Source organism: Aythya marila (assembly GCF_965140915.1).
Source record: "Aythya marila genome assembly, chromosome: 33".
Taxonomy (NCBI): Eukaryota; Metazoa; Chordata; class Aves; order Anseriformes; family Anatidae; genus Aythya; species Aythya marila.
In genome coordinates, this window is record NC_139074.1 from 889,740 (window position 1) to 911,985 (window position 22,246).

Consider the following 22,246-nt stretch of genomic DNA (forward strand, 5'->3'; position numbering starts at 1 on the left):
AAAGACAGTGAAGCAACGCTTACCTATTTCTTCATTTTGTCCCCCACAAGAAGAAAAAAAAGAGAAAAGAAGGGAAATTTAAAGCATTTTTCACCACTTCTGCAAGTTTTATATCATTTTTACATAGCTTAAGGGGATGAAATCTCTTTACTGACCCAGACGTAGGCTATTTATTACAGGAATTTCCAATTAGCTTTCATTTTAACACTTTTATATTCCTACATTTTCCAAAGCCTAGACAAAAAACAGGCACAAATTGCAAATTGCTGTTAAGAGTCCTGCCCCAAACATGTCTTTAAAAGAACATGACGTGCTAAGCATTGCAGAAAATATTCCCAAGGACAGAAAAAAGTATTTATTGTATTAAAAAAGTATATATTGCAAATGTATTGTAAAACTATGCATTATAAAAAAATAAAATAAAATGTTTTATTCCAAAGCATGACTGACACCATTTGAAGGACATTTATTTTTAAATTGAAGGAGGACACTTACCATTTTCTGTGTCACATTCCTCTAAGAATAATAGAGAAATAAACACGGGTTAATCCTAAAAGCTCTCCGCCTCCAACATGCTTCAGTGAGCAAGCAAGGGACCAAAGAAGGGATTGGGGAATGCAGCTGGACTGCAGAGAGACAGTTTGTCTCCTCCCAAAAAAGATGCCAAGAACTTAAGGAGAAGGGACCAAAGATATCTATCTTGTCTTTATCTGTTTATCAGCACAAATTTAAGATCTGAAGGACCTTTGCTGTTTTTCTAAGCCCCAAATAACTTTTTTTTTCCATCTTCAGTAGCAGCAAAAGCAAACCAAACCACTTACCGAGTTCTGTGTCACTTTCCTCTAAATGAAATAAAAAAAAATACAAATACAAGTGTTGGTCATTGCTCATGCTACAGCTGTAGGAACAAACTCATGCGTTCAAACTTCGGTGTGTGTTAAGAAGGCAAGCGACTTACCAAATTCTTCTGTTAACTTCCCTTTAAATAGAGAAAATAATGTTAGTTCAAGCCTTTAACACCCATCTCTTACCAGCAGGGGACAAGAAAAAAAAGACACTTACTGATTTTTGCATCCCATTCTTCTAAAAGAGAGACAGAGAGAGAATTCAGCCCTAAGTTTTTCCTCTCTGTGTGCTACAAAAATCATCATCAAAACCAATTCTATACTTTTTTTTTTTTCCTATTGATGACAATATTCCAAAAATTACACTGTTTATGAATCTATCTGATGTGGTCTTTGTCCACATGTGTCTAGAATATGAGACAGGACAAATAAGCCACCCACCCAGGGAAGAAAGGATGTGTATACCAGCATGGGATATGAATATCAACATAGGATATGTACAGCAATGAGAAGGGGCTTTGTGTTGATGGAAGAAAGAAAAATGACTTACCCAGATCTGCATTCCTCTTCCCTTAAAAAGAAAAGATAAAGAAAAAAAATGGTAAGTGTTTTTGGCTAGCTAGTGGATATACTAGCAGAGGTTTTCTAGCTTAAAAGCATCACTCTGGAGGTAAAAATTAATATTATTTTATTGACTGAGAGATGGAGATCGAATCACACCTCATCAGCAGTGTAGAATAGAATGAAATCAGTGAAATTATCTCAGGGAAACATCAAAAAGCAGCCCAAATACAATTTCACAAGCCATACCTGACTCCATCATCACGTTCACTTCCAAACTGGAACAACCTCCAAGTGCCCACAGCTTGGTCTACCTGGTGGGACGAGAGGAAACATCATTAAAATATCACATCCAGGAAAAAACAGACCTTCACAGAGACACATCACACGTTCCTGGTGCCTGGAATATTTTCACCCATATAAATAAACATGATAAGGAGGAAAAATATGGGGCCACAGAAGCTTTTTCCTGGTTTTCCTTTGTCATTCAAGACGTTCTTTGGTCTACTTCTGGATGAATGGTGAAATTCTGGATGAATTGGTCTACATCTGTCTAAAAAGACTCTGCTACAGGTGTGATGAACTGTTCTGCATAGAAATCTGTCACCCCCCTGATCAGAAAAAAGGATTCAGCTCTTAGATATCTGGCCTTAATGGCCTACAGGATCATGACCTTAGGCCCCTTCTGTCTTGTAAATTATTTAATCATAGCATTTATCACCATGAGAAGCAGCCCCATATGTGGAGGATGTGGTGCCACCATCTGTTTTGCCCAAAAGAGCAGCATTTATTTTATTTTGAGCTGGATCAGCTCGTTACCCAGCACCTGCTTTACACAAATTCAGACTTTTTTGCATCAGCCAACTCAAAACCATGGTAAGAACACATCCTTAAATGAGGAAAGGAGGGTATTTTTCAGACTAAATGGACTAAAGGGTACATCTGCTGAAAAAGAAAAACAAAGCTGAATATTTATTAAGAGCTTCCCTTCTCTGCTCTGTTTCTTCCACTCTGTATGTGGTGATTTCCAGTCCATGCTAATGCTTTGCATCAGCTTTTCTTAAGTCAAAAAGTAAATAAATTAAAAAAGGATGGACTTGAGCACCATGGGAGATGGGCTGGCACAGATCTGGGATCTCCTCTGGTCCCTCCTGCATTCAACGCCTTTGCTTGTTCCTCATCAACACACCAGGGAGGGCAAACTCCATCACTATCAGGTTTTTTTTCCCCTAAATCACCCAAACTGCACAGGGAAGTCATTATAATTTCATCCCAATGTTCACAACCTCGTCAAGGTCCCGAAAACACAAAACCTTCCTATCTGCTACAGCTGATGCAGGTGAGCTGCAGCAGTGAAAAAACAAAAAGCACAAGGGAAAAAAAAAAAAAAGAAAAAAGAATTATTTGTGGGAAAAGGCATCGGATCATATTGGAAAGGAAACTATGCATTGCTTTTTGTTTGCTGTGTTAATTTTAATAATTTTCAAAAACTAGAGGTCCTACTGGGGGGTGAGTCAGATAAACTCTGTTATGAGGACCTAAATTTGTACTGAAGTAGATAGAGAGCAAGGAAAACATCCCAAATTATTTCTGTATTATACTGTCATAAAAGAAAATAATATTTTTTAAAAAAAAAAAGAATTCACTCTCTTAATCCTTTGCCTGTTTTTTCAGTATTGTCAGATTTAGGTACAGGATTATAAAAGATCAGGTTGTACTAAGCTTCTTCCAGCTACCGTGAACGGATCACGTTTCTTCTGCATCCCCCCAGCGTTTCCTATAAGAACCCACACAGCCAGACAGGCATCCAGGAATAGGATCCCTCCCCAAATTTTGCCTTCCCCCGCCTTTCAAGAGCTCGTGGAAAGAAATAAAAAGGGCTTACCAGGACCTGCAGGTGGATTTCTGTAAGTTAACCAAGCTGGGGCTGTTTTGCTCACGGGGTTGTGATGGTGGGGGCTGTCCCTGCTGGAGATTTTTGGCAAGTCCAAGTTTGTCCTCGGACTGTGGTGCCCTGGGAAAGAGGTATCCAGATTTGCTGGAAGGACCCAGAGGGGCACGACAGCTGTGCTGGCAGCGGGAGGACGTTCCCAGCACCTAATTTTAGCTGACTTAAATGCCGAGGTTGGAGAAGGAGGGCTGAGGTCTCGGGGATCCCTATATAGCCATCGCAGGAACAGGTTTCTCCAGAAGGGGAATACAAAATTGAGGTCTGACCTGGTCATTTCAGGCCAATCTCTAGTATCTGCCACAGGTTGTTTAGCAAACATGAGAGGTTTGGATGTCCTGGAGCATCTCAGGTGTTGTGTTCAGAGATCTTCCCTCTCCGAAATGGGCTGGCACCAATTTTGGGTTTGCACTGCCCTAAAACAGAGAGAAGTGTGAAATCCGCTTGGGTTTTCTTCCCTTCCATCACTACTGCTCACTGGGACCAGCAAACAGGGGAGGGCATCTCCTCTTGTGGCTAGGATTTCTCATCATCTGGAGCTATTTAAGAGAAAAAAATCACAGATTTATCTAGCTTAGCCTCTCTGCACACACCTCACCCAGCTCCAAAAACCCACAGCTCCCCCATTTGTGCAATAATGAGACAGGTTTGAAGCTGAAATTTTTCTTTTGCTGAAGAAAAAGGACTTTTTTTTACATATTTCTGCAACGAGATTTCCTTAAACCAGACAAATAAGCATCTAAATGCAAACCACTCCCATAGATATATCCCTAAAAGACTCATTTCTGTTCTTTTTGCTGGCTAACTCTGAGTTAAAGCAGCGGGAAGTTAGCAAAAGATGTCTAAAATTGCTGATCTCACCCTGAATTAGTCATTGTGCATTTCTTTTTTGTCAGTCAACAGTGAGAAAATAGATTTTTTACAGTTCTGTTCATCTGATCTCTCTCTGAGTCAGTTGCCTAAACTCTCAGTACTCTCAGAAATGAGGCAAATGGGCTGAGCCAAAGTGTTGAAGCCAAAAAAAGAAAGAAACCAAACATCAAAAACTCTAACTTGGAGAAGCAGATGCCAGTTCTTGAACCCTAAGGACCAGGACAAGGCATCTTTTCTTGGAGCTCTGTTGGTGAGACACGCAAGCTTGCAGATTCCTACACCTCAAAATTAAGGAGTTGAGGACACGTGAGCAAAAGAGGAAAATCAGAGGGGATTTGGTGACCTCAGGCCCCAGGATTTAATTTGATGTGCAGCCTGGATTTCAAGGTGTGAAACTGTCCCAAAACGTAGGGGATGGGAGAGGGTGAGGGTTAAAGCTGAGGATGAGAAACCTGGCATCAAACCCCGGTGGCTAAACCCTCTGGATTTGCAAGAGGGAAAAAAACAGCGCCACGGGGTGAAGAAACAGAAGGTGCCTGTCTGGGGGAAACCCGATCGAGGGAAAAGGGGATCACGGCGAGCAGCGTGGAGGAGATGCCATTTCCACGAAGGCTTCCTGACAGCAGAGCTTCGGCATGCAGGGGAGACAAAATCAGAGGCACGCACCCCGGGCTGTGCCAAGAGAGAAACCTTGCAGCATGACGCCGGGGCACGGGCACGACGGCGGAGCCAGGAATGCCAGGAGCACCTCAAAGACGTTTCAGAGAAGAGGTTGCTGGCCATTTGCTGCTCCTAAAATTGCTCGGCAGCTTGGAAAAGCAAACCTTCCAAACGCAATCCATGCAGAGCAAGTGGAAAACCCCGGGAGAGATGTCTCCGGCTTGAAAAGCTGCAGCACATTCAACCTTTGCCATTTGAGGTCTCTGAATTGCTCCACTTCAGAATGTCTGGACTGAAATTTAAGATGCCAGACTCAGAGGACAAGATAAATAACTTTTATTTATCGTTATCTCTGGGACTACCAGAGCAGATTATTTAAACTGAGATCTGTTTGTGCTTGCTGAGCCATGCCTGTTTTCTGGGCAATTTTCTTACACGTCTGGATTTTAAATCATGTTGGCACTTAAAATTGCTTTATTTCTGGCTCTGTATCTCTAGGAGGCTGTGGCTAAAGAGTGCAGAAAATCTAAACCCAGATGGGTTTAGAAAGACTGAATCCTTTCCTGCTGTAGGAATTCTTCTTGGGAGCATATGAACACATGAAAATATTTGTGCAAGTGCATGCATACAGTCAAACGGGGAGGAATAAGTCTTATATTAAATGATAAAATGAAATTTTAAAAAATATCAACTGAGTTTGGAAAAAGAAGGAAACATATCTGCTAACAAGGATGGACAGAAAAAGGTCAGTGAGCCAGAATCGGGGTGAAATCCAGAAGGATGTCAAAAATTCAGAGCTGAGAACAGGGCAGCCAAGTTGAAAAGCTCAGGTTACGTGAAATGAAACGCAGGGAGGTTAAAAACATCCCGATCTGCCTGCTCCTTGAAACGGTCACCGAGCAAACGGGTCTGATTACAGCCACCAAAAGAAGCAGTGTGGGAGGGCTGGGGATGATGCAGCCCGAGCTGTATCCTCTCAAGAGGAGCAGGAGAAGTTATTAACTCAAGAAAATGATGGAGAAACTCGTGTTCAATACGGGAGAGGCCTAGGAGGGATGGGAAAGGAGGGCTGGTTGTCAAAACTGACGTTGGGGGTTTCCAGTGTAAATGTCAACCTGGCGCTGGGATTAAAATCCAGTGAGAAAAGTGGATTAAATTTGGAGTGAGGATGTTTTGAGGGTGGGAAACTCATTTTTTTTTCAAGAGAGACACCCAAGGAAGAAGCAGGAGGCAAGGATATCATATTTAGATGTATTTTCCCTTTTTTTTTTTTTTTTTTTTTTTTAATCTCCCAGCCTTCTCTCTTGGTGCTGGAGGGGTGATGGCAAAGTCTCTCTTACCTTTCTCCAAAGGTTCACAAAGGATCTTCCTCCTGGGGGTCTTGATTCCATTTTGGGGGAAAAAGAGGATTTCACCTCCATGTTGGGAAGACAGCAGGGGCTCAACAGCTCTCCCAGCTTGATGCTTGTGTTCCCAGATGCTGATGGAAGAAGCTGTCAGCAAAGCACATGATGTTTTGTAAAGCTTTTCCCCATCACAGGCACTTAAATCCAAATGGATGAAGCTTTTAGAAGGTCCTGGGGGGCCCAAGGAGAGACAAGGAAAAGCCCCCAGATATAGAAAGGAATGGAGTTATGCTGAAATCCCCATTCTCCTCCATCCTGGCACACCTTAGATAAGACAAAAGTTGAAAAAAAAAGGTTAAATAAATGCAAAGGGGTTAAAGGAGGGCAGGGGGCTCTGCCACCCACACCCCTGAAATGGCAGAAGGAGCAGCAAGGCTGTGGCTGTGCAGGATGCAAGATCCAAACTAGAAGCAGATCCCAGGACAGGGTTTTTTTCCCCTCCTCCCAGCCTTGGATCGCACACAAAAGAGACTGAGAGCATTTGCTGTGCAAAGCCCAAGTAAAAAGCCAGCCCCACTCCTGCCCCATCCCTTTCTGAATCATCCCCAGCTTGGGAGGGCCCGGTCCTAGCAAAGAGCAACTTCGTCCCAACCCCAACACGAAAGGTTTTTGCTGCCCAGAGGGCAGAAGCCTTGCAGAGGCAGCAATTCCGGAGATTAATCACCTCGGTGACTCTCCAGGGTTTAATTAATATTGCCCCAGCAGTGCTGACAGGCAGCAGGCACTGCTTTCTCTTTCAAGCCCAGCCTAGGCAGCACGGAGGGCTCCTCATCCAGCCACCTTTCTCGAATTAACCCTTCTCCTCTAAATTTTTGGGCCACCGACACCCACGGGAGCAAATTACAGGCGTACCACGCAGGGAAATGAAGACACCATGACCCTAATTTGAGGGGATTGTGGGTCTCCCCAAGCCAGACGTGGCATTATTCCCTCCCCACACCCAACCTCCCAAAGCTCGTTAACGCTGGCACGCGTTCTCGATGACAAGGAGGCTCCAACACTGGAGGCTCTCGCCCGGTTTTGCTCTTTCCTGGTTTAAGGTTTCCTTTTTCCACAGCTGCTGAGGTGGGAAGTAGAGGAGAAAACTGGGTCCTAACTCCAGGGTGCTCAGGAGAGGAAAAAAAAAAATCCTTACAGGGCAAGAGGTCCACCTCACTTCCCCTATAAACAATAGTTCTTTGCATCTATATTCAGCACCCAAAATTGCTGTTTTTAGGGGGTATTTCCAGGCCCACAGGACGTTTTCTCAGCTCTTATTACAAAAATCAGCCCTAGAGCACCCATAGCTTCTGCTTGTAGGGGAAGAAAACCTCTTCCAGAAGCTCCCTCTGTTTGGCTGAAGTTCTCCCTCCTCTTCCCAACCTTGGGGAAGGGGGACTAAAGCCCGAGACCAGAAAATAAAAGATTGAAGAGGGTTTTGATACCTTGAAGGACAAAACTCTCTGGGACACTTGGATTGTGTAAAATTAAAAAAATAATAATAATAAAAAGACACACAAGTTTGCTTTCTGCCACCTTGTTTTTTTCCTGTGGTTTTGTGTCACTGTTATGTACCTAAAAGGCTCCCTAAATCCCATTACCAAGCCTCCAAGGCTTTCCCTGTCCCCCCCAGCCCCCAAACCCCATTATTGAGCCCTCAAGGCCTTCTCTGTCACCCCACAGCCCCCAAACCCCATCACCAAGCCCCAAAGGCCTTTGCCACCCCCCACAGCCCCCAAACCTCAGCCCCAAACCCCCCAAAAGGCTCCTCTATCCTCTACATCTCACTGCCCCACAGGCAAACCCCCAGGACCCTCACTAACCCCCACAAATCCTCAAAACCCTCCTTATGTCCTCTGATATCTAACCCTAACCCTAACCCAAACTCTAACCCTTAACCCTAACCTTTAACCCTAACCCTTAACCCTAACCCTTAACCCTTAACCCTAGCCCTAACCCTTAACCCTAACCCTTAACATTAACCCTAACCCTTAACCCTAACCCTTAACCCTAACCCTTAACCCTAACCCTTAACCCTAACCCTTAACCCTTAACCCTAACCCTTAACCCTAACCCTTAACCCTAACCCTTAACCCTAACCCTTAACCCTAACCCCTAACCCTAACCCCTAACCCTTAACCTTTAACCCTAACCCTTAACCTTTAACCCTAACCCTTAACCCTAACCCCTAACCCTTAACCCTAACCCTTAACCTTTAACCCTAACCCTTAACCCTAACCCTTTTTCCGTACAGTGCCATATTTGCTCCCCATCCCTATGGGCGCCGCCATCTTGCCCGGCAGCCCTGTGGGCGCCGCCATCTTGCCGTACGGCGCGGGGCGCTACTTCCGCTTCCGCCGGAAATCGCCTCCTTCTTTCTCTCCCCGTGCTGGCGGCTCGCTGAGGGCGGCAGGACGGGACCGGGCCGGGGCCTCCGCCGAATCCGCCGCCATCCTCCCGCCCAGCCGCCGCCATGACGGAGCAGATGACTTTACGCGGTACCCTGAAGGGTCACAACGGCTGGGTGACGCAGATCGCCACCACCCCGCAGTTCCCGGACATGATTCTCTCCGCCTCGCGGGGTGAGGGCCGCGCCCGATGGGTTTGGGGGGGGGAGGGGGGGAGGGGAAAGGACCGTGAGGGGGGGGAGGATGGGGGAGCAGGGAGGGGAGATAATAAACAAAAAACGCTCTGGTGGAACTTGAGGCCATTTCTTAAGGTCCTGTCACTGGTTTTCTGTGAGAGGATGCCCACCCCCAGCTCCCCTTCAAGTTTTAAGGTCTCCCCTGAGCCTCTTTCAAACTAAACAACCCCAATTCCCTTCATATAACTTCTGTTTCGGGCCCCTCACCATCTTCGTAGCCCTTTTCTGGATGCTTTCCAGGGCCTCAATGTCCTTCTTGTAGTGAGGGGCCCGAAACCGAACACAGCACTCGAGCTGTGGCCTCACCAGGGGCCGATCCCCTCCCTGCTCCTGCTGGCCACGCTCTTCCTGATGCAAGCCAGGGTGCCGTTGGCTTTTTTGGCCACCTGGGCACGCAGCCAGCTCATGTTCAGGCGAGCTTAACACCCCCAGATCCTTTTCTTCTACACAATATTCCAGCCCCTCTGCCCCAAGCCTGTAGCATTACATGGGGTTGTTCTGCCCCAAATGCAGGGCTTGGCCCTGAGCCTCGTTGAACCTCATCCCATTGTTTCTTCCCATTAACCCAATCTGTCCAGGTCCCTCTGCAGGGCCTTCCTACCCCCCAGCAGTCCGACACTTCCCCCAATTTGCTGTCCACAAATCCTCTCGGAGAGGAAAAGCCCTGCAGTGGAGCAAAACGAGCTCGGTGCAGCCAGATCCGTGCTTCCTGTCTTACTTTTCTCTCCGTTCCACCCCCCTGCAGACAAAACCATCATCATGTGGAAGCTGACCCGCGATGAGACCAACTACGGGATCCCGCAGCGAGCCCTGCGCGGCCACTCGCACTTTGTCAGCGACGTGGTCATCTCCTCCGACGGGCAATTCGCGCTCTCGGGCTCCTGGGACGGCACCCTGAGGCTCTGGGACCTCACCACGTGAGTTTTGGGGACGGGCTGAGAGCGTTTGGGGGCAAATTTGGCCCCCCTGCTTATGTTTGGGTGCTGGGGATGATGCACTTTTGGTTAGAAGGTGAATCCTAACGGTGAGGAGCACAGATTTTTGGAACAAAGCTTGGAATTTGAGTGTTTGGCTGCTTTTTCTCAGCTCCCTCTCCCAATGATTACACCTGACACAAAGTCTGCTGATCCTCCGGGGTCTGAGGACACGTCCTGCAATTATGATGGGAGAGGAGCGGTTGGAGCAGCACCAGGGGCTCTTCCTTCACTCTAATTTGGGGAGAGCAGACAGCTGGGGAAGCAGGAGCACCAGGGCCAAGCAGAGAACTACTTTTTGCTGTTTTTTTCTCTCTGAAAACTGCCTACAGAAGAATTTTTTAGCTTCCAAAGCTTTTTAGGGCCAGGACTTGCAGAGCTGGGCTTGCAGAGGCTGATTTTTTTTTCCCCTGATCACATCCTGACTCTCCCAATCTCACATCAAGCCTTGGCAGCCAGCACGATGCCTCTCAAGCTCCTGTTTTAAGGAGAAAAGGAGATTTCCTGCTGCTCTAGGTTTTCTGAGGGTTAATAAGGTTAAATTTGGGGTTGCCATCCTGACCTCTGCTCCTCCCGCAGAGGCACCACCACCCGCCGCTTCGTGGGCCACACCAAGGACGTGCTGAGCGTGGCTTTCTCCTCCGACAACCGCCAGATCGTTTCGGGCTCCAGGGACAAGACCATCAAGCTCTGGAACACCTTGGGCGTCTGCAAGTACACGGTGCAGGTGAGCTGGGGAAAAAGGAGGCACAAAATCGGGCTCCACACCACGAAAAGAAACCTCCCAGGGCTTGTTTTGGGGTCAAACCACCCGGGTTTCTCCTCTTGATGGGCGATCCAGGCCTCCCAGCCCTGTCCTACTGATTAGAAGCGACACGATGTCTCCTGACCTCCCTTTTTTGGGGGGTTGAGGACAAGTCCTGCAATTATGAGGGGGCTCGGGGAGGCCGCAGAGCGAGGAGGGGACGTGGTGGATCTGAACGGGGGGAACCCGGCCCCGTTTCCTCGCCCTGAACCCTCTTTGCTCTTCCCCAGGACGAGAGCCACTCGGAGTGGGTGTCGTGCGTGCGCTTCTCCCCGAACAGCAGCAACCCCATCATCGTCTCCTGCGGCTGGGACAAGCTGGTGAAGGTAAATCGAGGGGGATCGGGGGATCAGCATCCCCCAGGGGGCGGGCACGCGTCTTTTGGGGCCCTTTTAAACTCAGGGGAGGATCCGAGCAGCCAGATCAGGGGGATTTTTTTTCCTCCTCTGTATTTTCGCCTCGCTTCTGACCCTAATTGTCCCTGCACAGGTTTGGAACTTGGCTAACTGCAAGCTGAAGACGAACCATATCGGGCACACGGGCTACCTGAACACGGTCACCGTTTCCCCCGACGGCTCCCTCTGTGCTTCAGGTGGCAAGGTACGAGTCCTGAGGGGAAACTGAGGCCAGGGAGGCTCAATTTTGGCGTCCCACCAGCAGCCCAGCTCGCTGCTGGGGCTCTTGCCGTGCTCTTCCACATCCCAATCACAATTTGAGGGGGTTAGAAGTGGTCCAAAGTTGTCCTGAGTTGATGCTGCTCACAGAGGGCATCTTGGTGAGGAGGGAAAACCCCAGCAACGGTCCTCACCCAGCCCCTGGCAGCATTTTCTTTAAATTCCCATCAGTCCTTTTAACCTTTTCACACCCAAACGGGCTTGCAGCACCGCTCCCTGCCTTCACCACGCTGAAAAACCATCCCAAAAACGCTCACCAGTGGTGAAAAAAAAGTTTCTGAGCTGCCTCCTCTAGGAGGACCCTAGAGGGATCAATTTAGAGCCGGCCTTTAGGGCTTTTTCCTTTTTCCCCCACCCCGAGATGTTTTGGGGGAGCTTTGCTCTCTCTCCGGGCGGGATTTGGGGTTTTTGGGGTGCCTCTTCTCGCTGCGGTGGGGTAAATCTGTGGGGTGAGGAGTTGTGGGGTTTGCTCTGATTGTTTTTGGTGCCCCCCCCAGGACGGCCAGGCCATGCTGTGGGATCTGAACGAGGGCAAACACCTCTACACACTGGACGGAGGGGATATCATCAACGCCCTGTGCTTCAGCCCCAACCGCTACTGGCTCTGCGCTGCCACCGGCCCCAGCATCAAGATTTGGGTACGTGGCAGCTTGGTTTTCATCCCCCCACATCCTAATCCGTGTGGAATCCCCCCAAAAAAACTTAATTCCCTCAGACTTGGGGTTTTGCTGGGTTTGGAGCCACCTTCACGGTGCGGATTCTCACCCTGCCTCTCAGATCTCAAATTTGGTGGCCCAGTGGCTCCACCAGGACGGGTCACACACCAAAAACTGGTGGCCCTGTCCCCGTCCCCTGCTCAAGGAAGCCACCAGCGTGCTGTGATGAAACTTCAATGCCATCTGACTGCTTCCCTGCGGAAACCCAGAGGCTGTTTCTGAGCATTTTGGGGTCGGAGGGGTTGGGCTTGGCCACTTGGGGTCTCGCTACAAGCTCTCCTGGTTCCCTGACACCGTTTTTCTCTCGTTCCACGCAGGATCTGGAAGGGAAAATCATCGTGGACGAGCTGAAGCAGGAGGTGATCAGCACCAGCAGCAAAGCTGAGCCCCCCCAGTGCACTTCTCTGGCTTGGTCCGCGGATGGGCAGGTAACACAACCCTTCCCTGCTCCCTGCCCGGCCTCCCCTATTGCCCTTTCCCCTTTTTTTTGGGGCAGGGAAAAGGGGAAGGAGGATTTTGGGACCCCCTCCTAAATCAAGGCACACCACAAAAGCATCCTGAAACCAGCACAGATGAAAAATTGGCTTCCTCCTGCACCCCAAACCTTAGAGCTTTCCTCTTTCGCCCTCTCCCCAACACCCAGAGGCTGATTTTGGCCCTCCGAGGACTTCACCCTCTTGATTTTCCCATCCCGAGGATTCATTTTGCTGCCTCCCCTGCCCTGACTCCTCTTTTTTTCCTCTCTGTTTCCACAGACCCTGTTTGCTGGCTACACAGACAACCTGGTCCGCGTGTGGCAAGTCACCATCGGGACCAGATGAGGACGAGCTCGTGAGAAGCCCTCGATTTTGTGTACAAAACTCAATAAAAGAGCGCTCTATCGAGCTCCTGGCCACCTCCTGTCCCCTGTCCTGGGCTCGCAGGCCACCAAGAAGTTGTGTCCACGCCTTCAGGGTTGGGGACACTCTTTTTTTGCTTCTCCCAAGCGTGCAAGAAAGGAATTCAAACACCTTGAGCCCCCTCTGTAGCTGACAGCCTGATAGGAACGTGGTATTACAGTGAAGGACCTGCAGACTGGGGAAATAAACCCATATTGCCAAGAAAACCCCAAAAATAAGAGCCTTAACCACACCGAGGTCACCAGAACTCTTCAGTTTCATCATCCACGGGGGCTGTTGAGAGCTGCTGGAGGAACAGGAGATGTTTTACCAGCAGCTTTCACCCAGCAGCCTCCGTGCCCTGTCCCAAGCAGCCGTTTCCTACAGATTTTTAGGATTTTTTTCCCCTTGGTCTGGAGGGGAGAGGGATTTTTGTCCCTTGGGGCCACCAGTGTGGTCGATGGCAGCAGCACGCTGCCTCCACGTGACCGGCCCTCGATGTAGACGAAAGAAAGGAGCTGGCTGCTTTGGGAAGGGATACGAGCGATCCAATTAGCAGGGATTAGGTTAAGATTAACGAGGCAGGATTGCATTTTTACCAGCAGGCTCCTGGGCAATTCAGCAGGGGGGTAACAGCAGGCACAGACAGGACCCAGACCCCGATTCCTCTGCCAGGTTTCCCCAGCGGGCTCTCAATAAGCTAGGCTGGGCTTTACAACCTTATTCTTTATTATTATTTCTTGACATTTCAAAAAACTAAATCTCCATTTAATTCTCGTTTTAGCCAAAAATATTTCGAACTAGCTCTGTAATGCCAACAGAAAAAAAAAACAAACAAAAAAACAAAATTAATAATAATAATAATACCAATCCACCAACGAAAAGAAGTAAAACACAACCAGGTGCGGTCAGAGTCTCTCCAGGGGGGACAGGATTCAGCTGGAAACCTCGACGACAGCCGAGAAAAGGGAAGAGAAAATAAATATTTCCCACCTCGGAGAGCTCTCAAGCTGCAAGGGGAAACGAGAGGCTGGTTCCCAGCACCGGGGCCAGCACCGCGCTCCGGCTGGAGGAAACCGCCCGTATTTTAGAATTTTTTTTGCACCCTCCCTGGCCCAGGCGGCCCTGAATAAAGTGCCAGGCCTCCGAGAAATGGTTGGGAAGGGGATGGGAAAGAGGGGGAGGAGATTTGGTGACCCCTCCCCGAGCACAAAGAGGGGGAGAAGAGCAAGGGGGGAGGCGAGCGAGTGCCAGAACAGGGAAACGGCGCAGGGTAAAGCGGGTTCGGGTCCAAACGCCAGCTGGGGATGGAGATGTTCAGGAGGTGAAGCCCCAAAAACTCCAGGCACAGCTCTGGGGAAAGCCGAGGATTTTTGGAAGATGATTTCAGCCCCGATAGGAGATGGAGAGACCAAGATCCAGCGCTCCTCAACGCCCAGACCCCCCCCCAGGAGCTCTGCACCCGAAGAGAAGAGGCCACGTCTCAAAACCCAACCGTGGGCTTGAAAAAAAAAGGAGAGAGCACACTGGAAAGCAAAACGCCGGCTTCAAGTGGTGAAGGATGAAGTGAAAGCGGCGGCCTCACCTCCCAAACGAGGCGATTTGTTCCCAAATCCGAACGGAACCAGCTTTGGAGCAGCTCCGCCGGGTGGGGAAGCCGTGAAAAAAAAAAGAGCTGGCACGAGGACGAGGAGGGCGGGGGGAAAGAAAAAAAAAAGAAAGAGGCCTTGTGAGCAAGCAGGTGCAAGACAACAAGTGCAGCGTCCGAGCCCGACGAGGGACCCGAAGGAAGAGGGTTGGAGGGGGGGAGAAAAAGGAGAGGAGCGTGGCCGTGTGTGCGTGTGCAAGGCCGGATCCTAGGGGGGGGAGGCGTAGGCGGGCGTCAGGCACAGATTTTGATGCGGGTGCCCTTGGCCAGGACGCGGAAGAAGGGGAAGATGCGCTCGTGGAAGGAGGCGTTGAAGGTGTGGATGTGGGTCATGCTCTCGGCGTTGTAGAAGCAAATCTGGCCCCGTTCGTAGTCCAGGTAGACGCCGAAGCGCCGGGGCCGCTCGCTGGGCGACAGGGCCGTCTGCTCGGTGGCCGTCAGGGCTTGGTATTTCTTCCCGTTGGTGCCCACGCACCAGATTTCCCGTTTCTGGTGGGGCCCCACGGTTTTCTCTTTGCGGCGGGCCGTTTCGCGGGCCGCCCCCACCGCCCAGCCCCTCCGGCCCCCGACTTCCACCTCCCAGTAGTGGCGGCCGGCGGTGAAACCCTGCGAGCCCAGGACGCAGTAATCGGAATCGAAACGCTTGGGGTTGTCGGGCAGGTCCTTGCAGCGCTCGCCCAGCTTGACGCTGCGGCGGTCCAGGGAAAGGCTCAGGCGAGGGTGAGCGGTGTCCGGGTCCAGGGTGATGTCAGCTAGAATAAAAAAAAAAATAAATAATAAAAAGGAGGAGGATGAAGCTGGGAAGGTCGCCACTCCCGTTTCTCCCACCCCCAAATCCTCATCGGCACGTTGAATGGGCTAAATGTTAATTTGGAGCCTCCCCCTGTGGGTCATATTCTGATTTTAAAGGGGATTCCAGCTCCTTAAAAATCTTTTTGGTGGCTTTGTGGGCCAGGATGCAGAGCGAGGGGGCCAGGATCAGCTTAGGATGGCAAAAGGCACGGAGAGGAAGGAGAAAACGCGTCTGCTGCTGGAAAAAGATCCACGAGGGGTGCAAATCATGGGAAAACAGAGCTGGGGAAGGAGAAATCCCACCCCAGGAGGAAGGATTTGGCCTTTCCCCTAGGATTCTGCTGAGGGATCAGCTCGTTCCTCCAGGTTTGCTCACCTTGAGGGACTTTACTGAAGACTTTCTCCATCTTCCTCATCACCACGTCCTGCAGGAAGTAGTTGCGGTATTTCTTCCCCACGTCCACCGGCACCATCTCGGGCTCCTGGAATTTGATGTTCTCGCATCTGCCAGGAGAGGAAAAACGTCGATTTAGCAAGGCAGGGATGCAAAACCAACAGATTTGGGGCACTTTTCTGGTATTTAGACGATTTAAAAGCACGATGGGAGAATCCAGCCCGCTCTCCCGTGATCCTCCAGCCACCCGGAGCCGTTTTCCAGCCAAGCTGAGCAGCTCGGTGCCTGAAAAACCAGGCAGGACTGGTTGCACTGGTACAGCCGGCGCTCCCCACCCTCTCCCGGCCACAGAAACGGAGCCGCCGCGCATCCAGCTCGGCCACGGCCCTATAAAGCGACGGGGGGGACCCTCCTGCTGCTGCTTGTCAGCTTTAAAAGCCGGGGAGAATTATTTTTCTGGAGTTAAAAGCGGCTCCCGCTCCCCCAGGGCACCAGGTCTGCGTGGGCACACCCTGCTCTGCTCCTACGATGGGCTGAGATCTCGTCCCCACCTTCCTCCTCTCCTGCGTGTCCTCAGTTGCTCCCCAAAACCCCATTTCCACCCCGTTTCCACCCTTTACAGGAGCTCCTGCCACCCCATTAGCTATCCACCAGCCCCAGCCCGGAAAAGCGCCCGCCACACAGAGTTTAAAACAAAAACTCATTTTTTTTTGACACAAAAGAGTGAAAAGATGCAAAAAAAAAGTCACTGACCTGATAAAAGTGCCTTTGATGTCCTGCAGAAAGGAGGTAGCGGGGTGAGAAGGGGGGAAAAAAAAAAGAAAGATTAGGGAGGGCTGATGCTGATCCCGCACGAAATCCTCTTACAGGTCCTGTCCCGGTCAGGCAATGGGAATAAAAACCCTAAAAGATCCCATCCACTGCTGGGGGCTTTTCCCACTAAATCAGGCAATAAAATTTGGACCTAAATCTTTTGGGGCGTCCACTTCTCTTCCCGTTTTCCCCCCTCTTTTGTGGTTCTGGACAGGGAAGGATCTGACCCAGCAGGTAAGGAAAATGTGCACGGAGCAGAGGCTTTGGGAGGGAGGATTCAGCTCCTCCTGGCAGCTCCGCTCGTTCCCATCCCTAAACCTTATCTCCCGGCCATAAAAGCTGGGGCCAGAGTTCCTCGGGCTGCCAGCGGGGAGCCGAGCGAGGCCGCCAGCAGGGTTCAGGGTTCAAAAACCACCAAAGTTCACAGCCCTTTGGGAACATTAAAAAAAAATGAAAGGATTTCCCCCTCCCTGCACCCCCACGCTGAGAAATCTCTGCCTGGGGCCTTCCCTCTCCCCCAGCAGGGCTGGAAAACAACAAAAAAAAAAGGACCTTGAGCAGCTGCAGCCCGTCCTGTTTGCTCTTGTCCTCTGCCTCGGCGATGAGGCGGCTGAGGGCAGCGCTCTGCTCCTCCAGCTGGCTGATGTTGCTGCTCTGGCGCACCAGGAGGCTCTCGTAGCGCTCCTCCAGCTGGTGCAGGAGCAGGACCTGCTCCCCGATGAGGAATTGGTGCAGCAGCTCGAAATCCGACTCGAATTCCTTGATCTCCAGCTTCATCTTGTCCTGCAGGGCAAGGGGAGAGGGAAGAAAAGGGTTTAGAGGAGCTAGGGGATTGTTTTGGGGGTCCTGTGCTACGCTCCCTCTCGATTTTATCCCCCCACGTGTCCAAAAATCAACCAAAACCAGAATTGAACGAGAGCTTCCTTCTTGGGGAAGCGGACCTGCCGCGTTCTCAGCTCAGCTGTCGGCCCCAAAGGACACCAATTTGTTCCCTCGCTCCCAAACCGCCAATTCCCACTAAGCACCGAGGCACGCCACCCCCTCGTTAAGGCCTAATTCGTTAGGGAAACGAAGCCCTGAAGTTTTCCAGCCCAGTAATTGCAGGGAAGGGAGCGCGAAGCCTCCGCGAGGGCTCAGAGCAGCAGGAGAGGACAAAAATCTGCTCGTCCACCTCGCCAGAAATCAGAGCCACGACTCGCTGACGTTTCAGCACCCTCTTTATGGGCTGATTATTTTGGGGTGGGAAATACAGGTGGGAACACAAAAAAAAACAGCTCGAAAAGGAAGGATTTAAGCTTCCTGGGCATCGCTTCTTACCCTCAGCTCCGTGATCTTCTCCTCCTCGTTCGATTTCTGCTTCAGGACCGCGTCCAGCTTCTTCTTCAGCGGCTCCAGGTGGCTCTGGAGTTTGTTCTGAGAGCAAAAAAGGAAAGAAAAAAACAAAACACACGGCTCAGGAAACCCTGGCTGAGGCAATCCCCTCCTTCCTCTTCTCTTTCGGGCCCTAGCATGAAAAGGGAACCTCCTGCCCAGCCTTCAGCCCACTTCCCTCTTCCTTTCTGGCAGCTCTCGTGCTGGGAAGCAGCTTTTAATTAGAAAGCCAAAAATCCCAGCCTGGTTCGAGTGGGGAATATCCACAAACACCAAAGCTGTGGCTACTGAGCGCAGGTTGCGTGGCTTGAGCTGGTGAACGTGACCGAGCCATCACATTTGGGTTTCTGGCTGAGAAAAGAGCCTGAATTTCCCTTTCGGGTTGCTCCTTCGACATCAGCGTGGTCCTAGATCAGTCTAAGCCAACAACGAAGCCACGACCGCTTCGTTTGTTGGGAATTGGCTTTGATTTTCCCCAAAAATCAACCAGTTCTGCTCAAAAAGCAGGCCTCAACACAAAAATTGCAGCTCCCCAGGCGAGGAACGAGCTGCCTGAGCACCTCAGGGTGTTAAGGCACGAAGCACGGGCTCAACGCTTCCAAAAAAAAGAAGGAGAAACCCACGAGGGATGGAGCAAGGGGATCCCTGCCTCTTCCCAAACACCTCCAGCTCGCCCAGCGCTCGCTTCTGGCCCCTTCCCTCTGCCCTCGTGCTGCTGGAGGAGGCGCCAGGCTTGTGGCTTCCCGGCCTCCCACGCCCCGAGCCTCCTCGAATCGAGCCTCCTCCCCACTCCGCTCGCCCAACCAGCCCTGCGAGACGCTCCCCGCCTCCGCCAAATCCTTTTGGCTCCCAAAAAAAAAAAAAACAACCAAAAAACCCCCATTATCCCGTCCCCAAGCTCCTGGCACCTTATAATCCTGCACGACCTCCTCCAGGGGGACGACGCTGTGGTGCTTGTGGCTCCGCGACTCCCTGCACACCACGCAGATGGCCTGCTCGTCCACCTCGCAGAAGAGTTTCAGGGGTTCCTGGTGCTTCTCGCAAAGGTTGGGAGGCCCCTGGCCCCCCCCGGCCACCAGGACCCCCCCCGGCCCTCCGGCCGCAGCCCCCGAAGCCGAGGGGCCGGCGGCGGGCGGCGCGAGGCGCTGGGGGTGGGGGTGAAGCTGCCGGATGATTTGCACCATGTTGGCCAGCTGGAGGTTGGGCCGAAAATTCCTCTGGAAAAAGGTTTTGCGGCACTGGGGGCAGGTAAAGGTCTGCAGGCGCCGGGGCCGGGCGGCCAGAACCGGGGGCGGAGGGGTCTGCACCTCTTCTTCCTCCTCCTCCACCTCCTCCTCTTCCTCCACGTCCTCCTCCATCACGTCCTCGTCATAGTCCTCGTCCCCGAAATAAAGCTCTCCCCCGACCCCACCGTCCCAAATGTCCTCCTCCACGGGCTCTTCCCACAGCTCGCCGTCGTCTTCCTCCTCGCTCCACATGTCCTCCTCCTCCTCGGCTCCTCCGCCGCCCTCCTCCTCCTCCTCCTCCTCCTCTTCCTCCTGCTCCACCTCCAGCTCGTCCTCGTCCAGCTCGTCCTCCTCATCCTCCAGCTCTTCCTCCAGCACGTCCCCCAGCCCCACGGCCCCTCCGCCACCTCCTGCGGCCGCCGCCGCCGCCCCGGGGGCCGCCTCGTACTCCGCCTCGCCGCCCCACAGCTGCGAGATGCACACGCGGCAGAAGTTGTGCCCGCAGCCGATGGACACGGGCTCCACGAAGTAGTCCAAGCAGATGGCGCAGATCGCCTCCTCCTGCAGCGTCTCCACCGGGTTCAGGCGCCCCCCGGTCCCCCCGTCGCCCACCACCGCCATGGGGGAGGCCCAAAGAATGGGGGAGGCCCAAAGACTTCCCCCCCTCCCCCCCCACTTCTGTCCTCCCGGGGCTTTCTGAGGTCCTTCAGCCCCTCGGGGTGGGCACCACCGGAGCTCGCCCCCTCCCCCTTTTCCTCCAGACCCTAAACCGGAGCCGCTCCCCGCCCCTAAACCCGCTCCGTAAACCCCAAAGCTGGGGCCAGGCCAGGCCCGGTCCCGGCCCCCACCCCCCGTTCCCTACAGGCCTCAAAGCGGGGGCCCGGCCCGGTTCCCGACCCCAAAACCCCCCCCTGAAGGCCTCAAACCTCGAACCCAGGCCCGGTTCCCGACCCCAAACCTGCCCCGGAGGCCTCGCACCGGGAACCAAGACCCCAAACCGGGAACCAAGACCCCAAACCGGGAGCTCCCTGAAGGCCTCGCCGCTCCCCCCCCCCCCCGCCGAGCCCCGTTGCTAGGGAGGCGCTCTAGCCCCCTCCTCGCCGCCGCCGCCGCTTCTCTATGGTGCGGGCTCCGCCAACCGACGGGAAGCTCGGCGGCGCTTCCGCTTTCCGGCCCCTCAGCCGCCCGGCCCCGCCCAATCAGCGCCCAGCTGACCGGAAGCGGCGCGCCCCGTTGCTAGGCAACGGGAGGGAGGTGGGCGGAAGCCGGGGGGCGGCGCTCTAGCCGCACCCTCGTCTCCTCGGAGGGCTCTAGGGGGCGGGGCCAGGAGGGGAGTGGGCGGGGCTAAATGGCGTAGGAACGGTTGCCATTGGCCAGCGCAGCGCCGCCCGGCTAGCTCAGTCGGTAGAGCATGAGACTCTTAATCTCAGGGTCGTGGGTTCGAGCCCCACGTTGGGCGCCTCGCCGGATTTAGTTTTTCTCTCCTCATTTTGTGCCCCTTCAAAATTCTCTGACCGCGCCGGATCCGCGCAGGGGAGCCCCAGGATCACCCCCGCTCCCTCCTCTTTTACCCACAGCCACCCATCCGTTAATTTTGTGAGGATATAAACCTACAGGTCGAGGCCTGCTCCAACGGGTTTCTGTAGTGTAGTGGTTATCACGTTCGCCTCACACGCGAAAGGTCCCCGGTTCGAAACCGGGCAGAAACACGCCTCTAAATTTTCCCTTTCCTCCCTTTTTTTTTTTTTTTTCCTTCAGACAAACACTGAGTCCTCCAACAGCCTTGTCGGCCACGGGTGCAGCTCGAAACGCAGCCGGGCGTTGTGCTGCTGTTTCCCCACCTTCTTATTTAGCCAGAACAGGTCAAAAAAAGGCCCTTTCCCATTACCAGGGGGCTCCTGGGATCACCAGGACCACCCCTGGGCCATAAACAGCTCTGGGCCCATGAACAAGAATCTAAAAGAGAGTGTAAAATGCCACCAGCCCGGCTAGCTCAGTCGGTAGAGCATGAGACTCTTAATCTCAGGGTCGTGGGTTCGAGCCCCACGTTGGGCGTTTCAGTTTTCCTCTTTTCCCACTTTCCACAAATTCACCCTAATTCACCCCAAAAAAGCACCGCAGAACCCCCAGCTCGGCGAGTTTTTGCTAAAAACATCTTCATATTTCCGTAAACCTCCTCAGTTCCCTTGACATCCTCGATTAAGGTTAACTTTTTTGGAAGGAAAAGATCTGTTATGAGAGTAATCACCTTTCTCCTCTTCTTTTTCCCCTTTTTATGAGCTTTCCAAACACTTTGCAAGCCCCAGTACCCATTTACTCAGGAAATGGGGCCCCACAAAAACCCATCACTCATTTTCATTTCTAAGCAAAAAGGAAAAAGAGGAAAAAAAAACAAGAGGGAAAAAAAGAGAATCCCCCTCACTGCCCTTTTTTCTCTATGCTAATTTCACGTTTTATTTATTTATTTTTTTTGCTCCGCCTTTCTCTCTGCAATTTGGAAACATCTATATTTCTATTTATAAGCATATATTTTTAAATCTTTCACATTTAGAGGCAGCCAAGCTCATACATGTGTAAAGCTGGTGCCCAAGGAAAGAGCTGCAGCAGCGACGTAAATGATAGAAAGCAGCCAAAAGAGACCTCAAAGACCTTGAACTGAGGCCTGAATGTTTCCATACTTGCAAGAGTTGGAAAAAAATGTGTTTTTTCCCGTTTAGCCTTCATCAAAAAGGGGAATTTTGCAGCTCACTCGTCCATAGGTATGGATCAGGATCATATGTGATAACCACAGATAGCACATTGGTGGCTGTGGGGTCAAAATTAGGGCCACAGCGGAGGAAAATAATAAAATAAAATAAAATAAAATAAAATAAAATAAAATAAAATAAAATAAAATAAAATAAAATAAAATAAAATAAAATAAAATAAGATATATTCATCTCAGCTAAAGCAGAGCTTTTTGAATCATCTTGAGTTACTGGTAATGAGTCAGGGGGGCTGACGTGGCGGCGGGGAAGCTGCTGGGGAAGGAAGCCAGGC

At 51.5% G+C, this 22,246-nt stretch overlaps 2 protein-coding genes and 1 long non-coding RNA gene across 3 annotated transcripts; 1 reads left to right on the forward strand and 2 right to left on the reverse strand.

The window, feature by feature from the left end:
- Positions 1–821: 821 nt before the first annotated feature.
- On the reverse strand, positions 822–3,324 carry LOC309889192. The gene is made up of 6 exons (XR_014319202.1): positions 3,292–3,324; positions 1,656–1,720; positions 1,396–1,416; positions 1,063–1,083; positions 959–979; positions 822–842 (listed from the first exon to the last, which is right to left on the reverse strand). It is a non-coding gene; the product is annotated as an uncharacterized lncRNA (long non-coding RNA).
- Positions 3,325–8,656: 5,332 nt separating this feature from the next.
- On the forward strand, positions 8,657–12,969 carry RACK1 (receptor for activated C kinase 1). Its single transcript, XM_082781916.1, has 8 exons — positions 8,657–8,854; positions 9,662–9,833; positions 10,470–10,617; positions 10,926–11,021; positions 11,185–11,295; positions 11,867–12,007; positions 12,403–12,513; positions 12,841–12,969. The coding sequence occupies exons 1-8, from the start codon at positions 8,746–8,748 to the stop codon at positions 12,904–12,906; spliced, it is 954 nt and encodes a 317-aa protein (XP_082638042.1). The 5' UTR covers positions 8,657–8,745; the 3' UTR covers positions 12,907–12,969.
- Positions 12,970–13,109: 140 nt separating this feature from the next.
- TRIM41 (tripartite motif containing 41) lies at positions 13,110–19,831 on the reverse strand. The gene is made up of 6 exons (XM_082781877.1): positions 18,890–19,831; positions 17,928–18,023; positions 17,163–17,393; positions 16,551–16,573; positions 15,780–15,907; positions 13,110–15,363 (listed from the first exon to the last, which is right to left on the reverse strand). The coding sequence occupies exons 1-6, from the start codon at positions 19,826–19,828 to the stop codon at positions 14,846–14,848; spliced, it is 1,935 nt and encodes a 644-aa protein (XP_082638003.1). The 5' UTR covers positions 19,829–19,831; the 3' UTR covers positions 13,110–14,845.
- Positions 19,832–22,246: the final 2,415 nt, after the last annotated feature.

Bases quoted from the DNA above. Each gene is read 5' to 3' on its own strand.
- RACK1 (XM_082781916.1), top strand. From the start codon at position 8,746: ATGACGGAGCAGATGACTTTACGCGGTACCCTGAAGGGTCACAACGGC. The intron at 8,855-9,661 runs GTGAGGGCCGCG...ACCCCCCTGCAG, and splicing joins GATTCTCTCCGCCTCGCGGG to ACAAAACCATCATCATGTGG. The intron at 9,834-10,469 runs GTGAGTTTTGGG...CTCCTCCCGCAG, and splicing joins AGGCTCTGGGACCTCACCAC to AGGCACCACCACCCGCCGCT.
- TRIM41 (XM_082781877.1), bottom strand. From the start codon at position 19,828: ATGGCGGTGGTGGGCGACGGGGGGACCGGGGGGCGCCTGAACCCGGTG. The intron at 17,394-17,927 runs GTAAGAAGCGAT...CTTGCCCTGCAG, and splicing joins AGAAGATCACGGAGCTGAGG to GACAAGATGAAGCTGGAGAT. The intron at 15,364-15,779 runs GTGAGCAAACCT...TTTTTATTCTAG, and splicing joins CTTCAGTAAAGTCCCTCAAG to CTGACATCACCCTGGACCCG.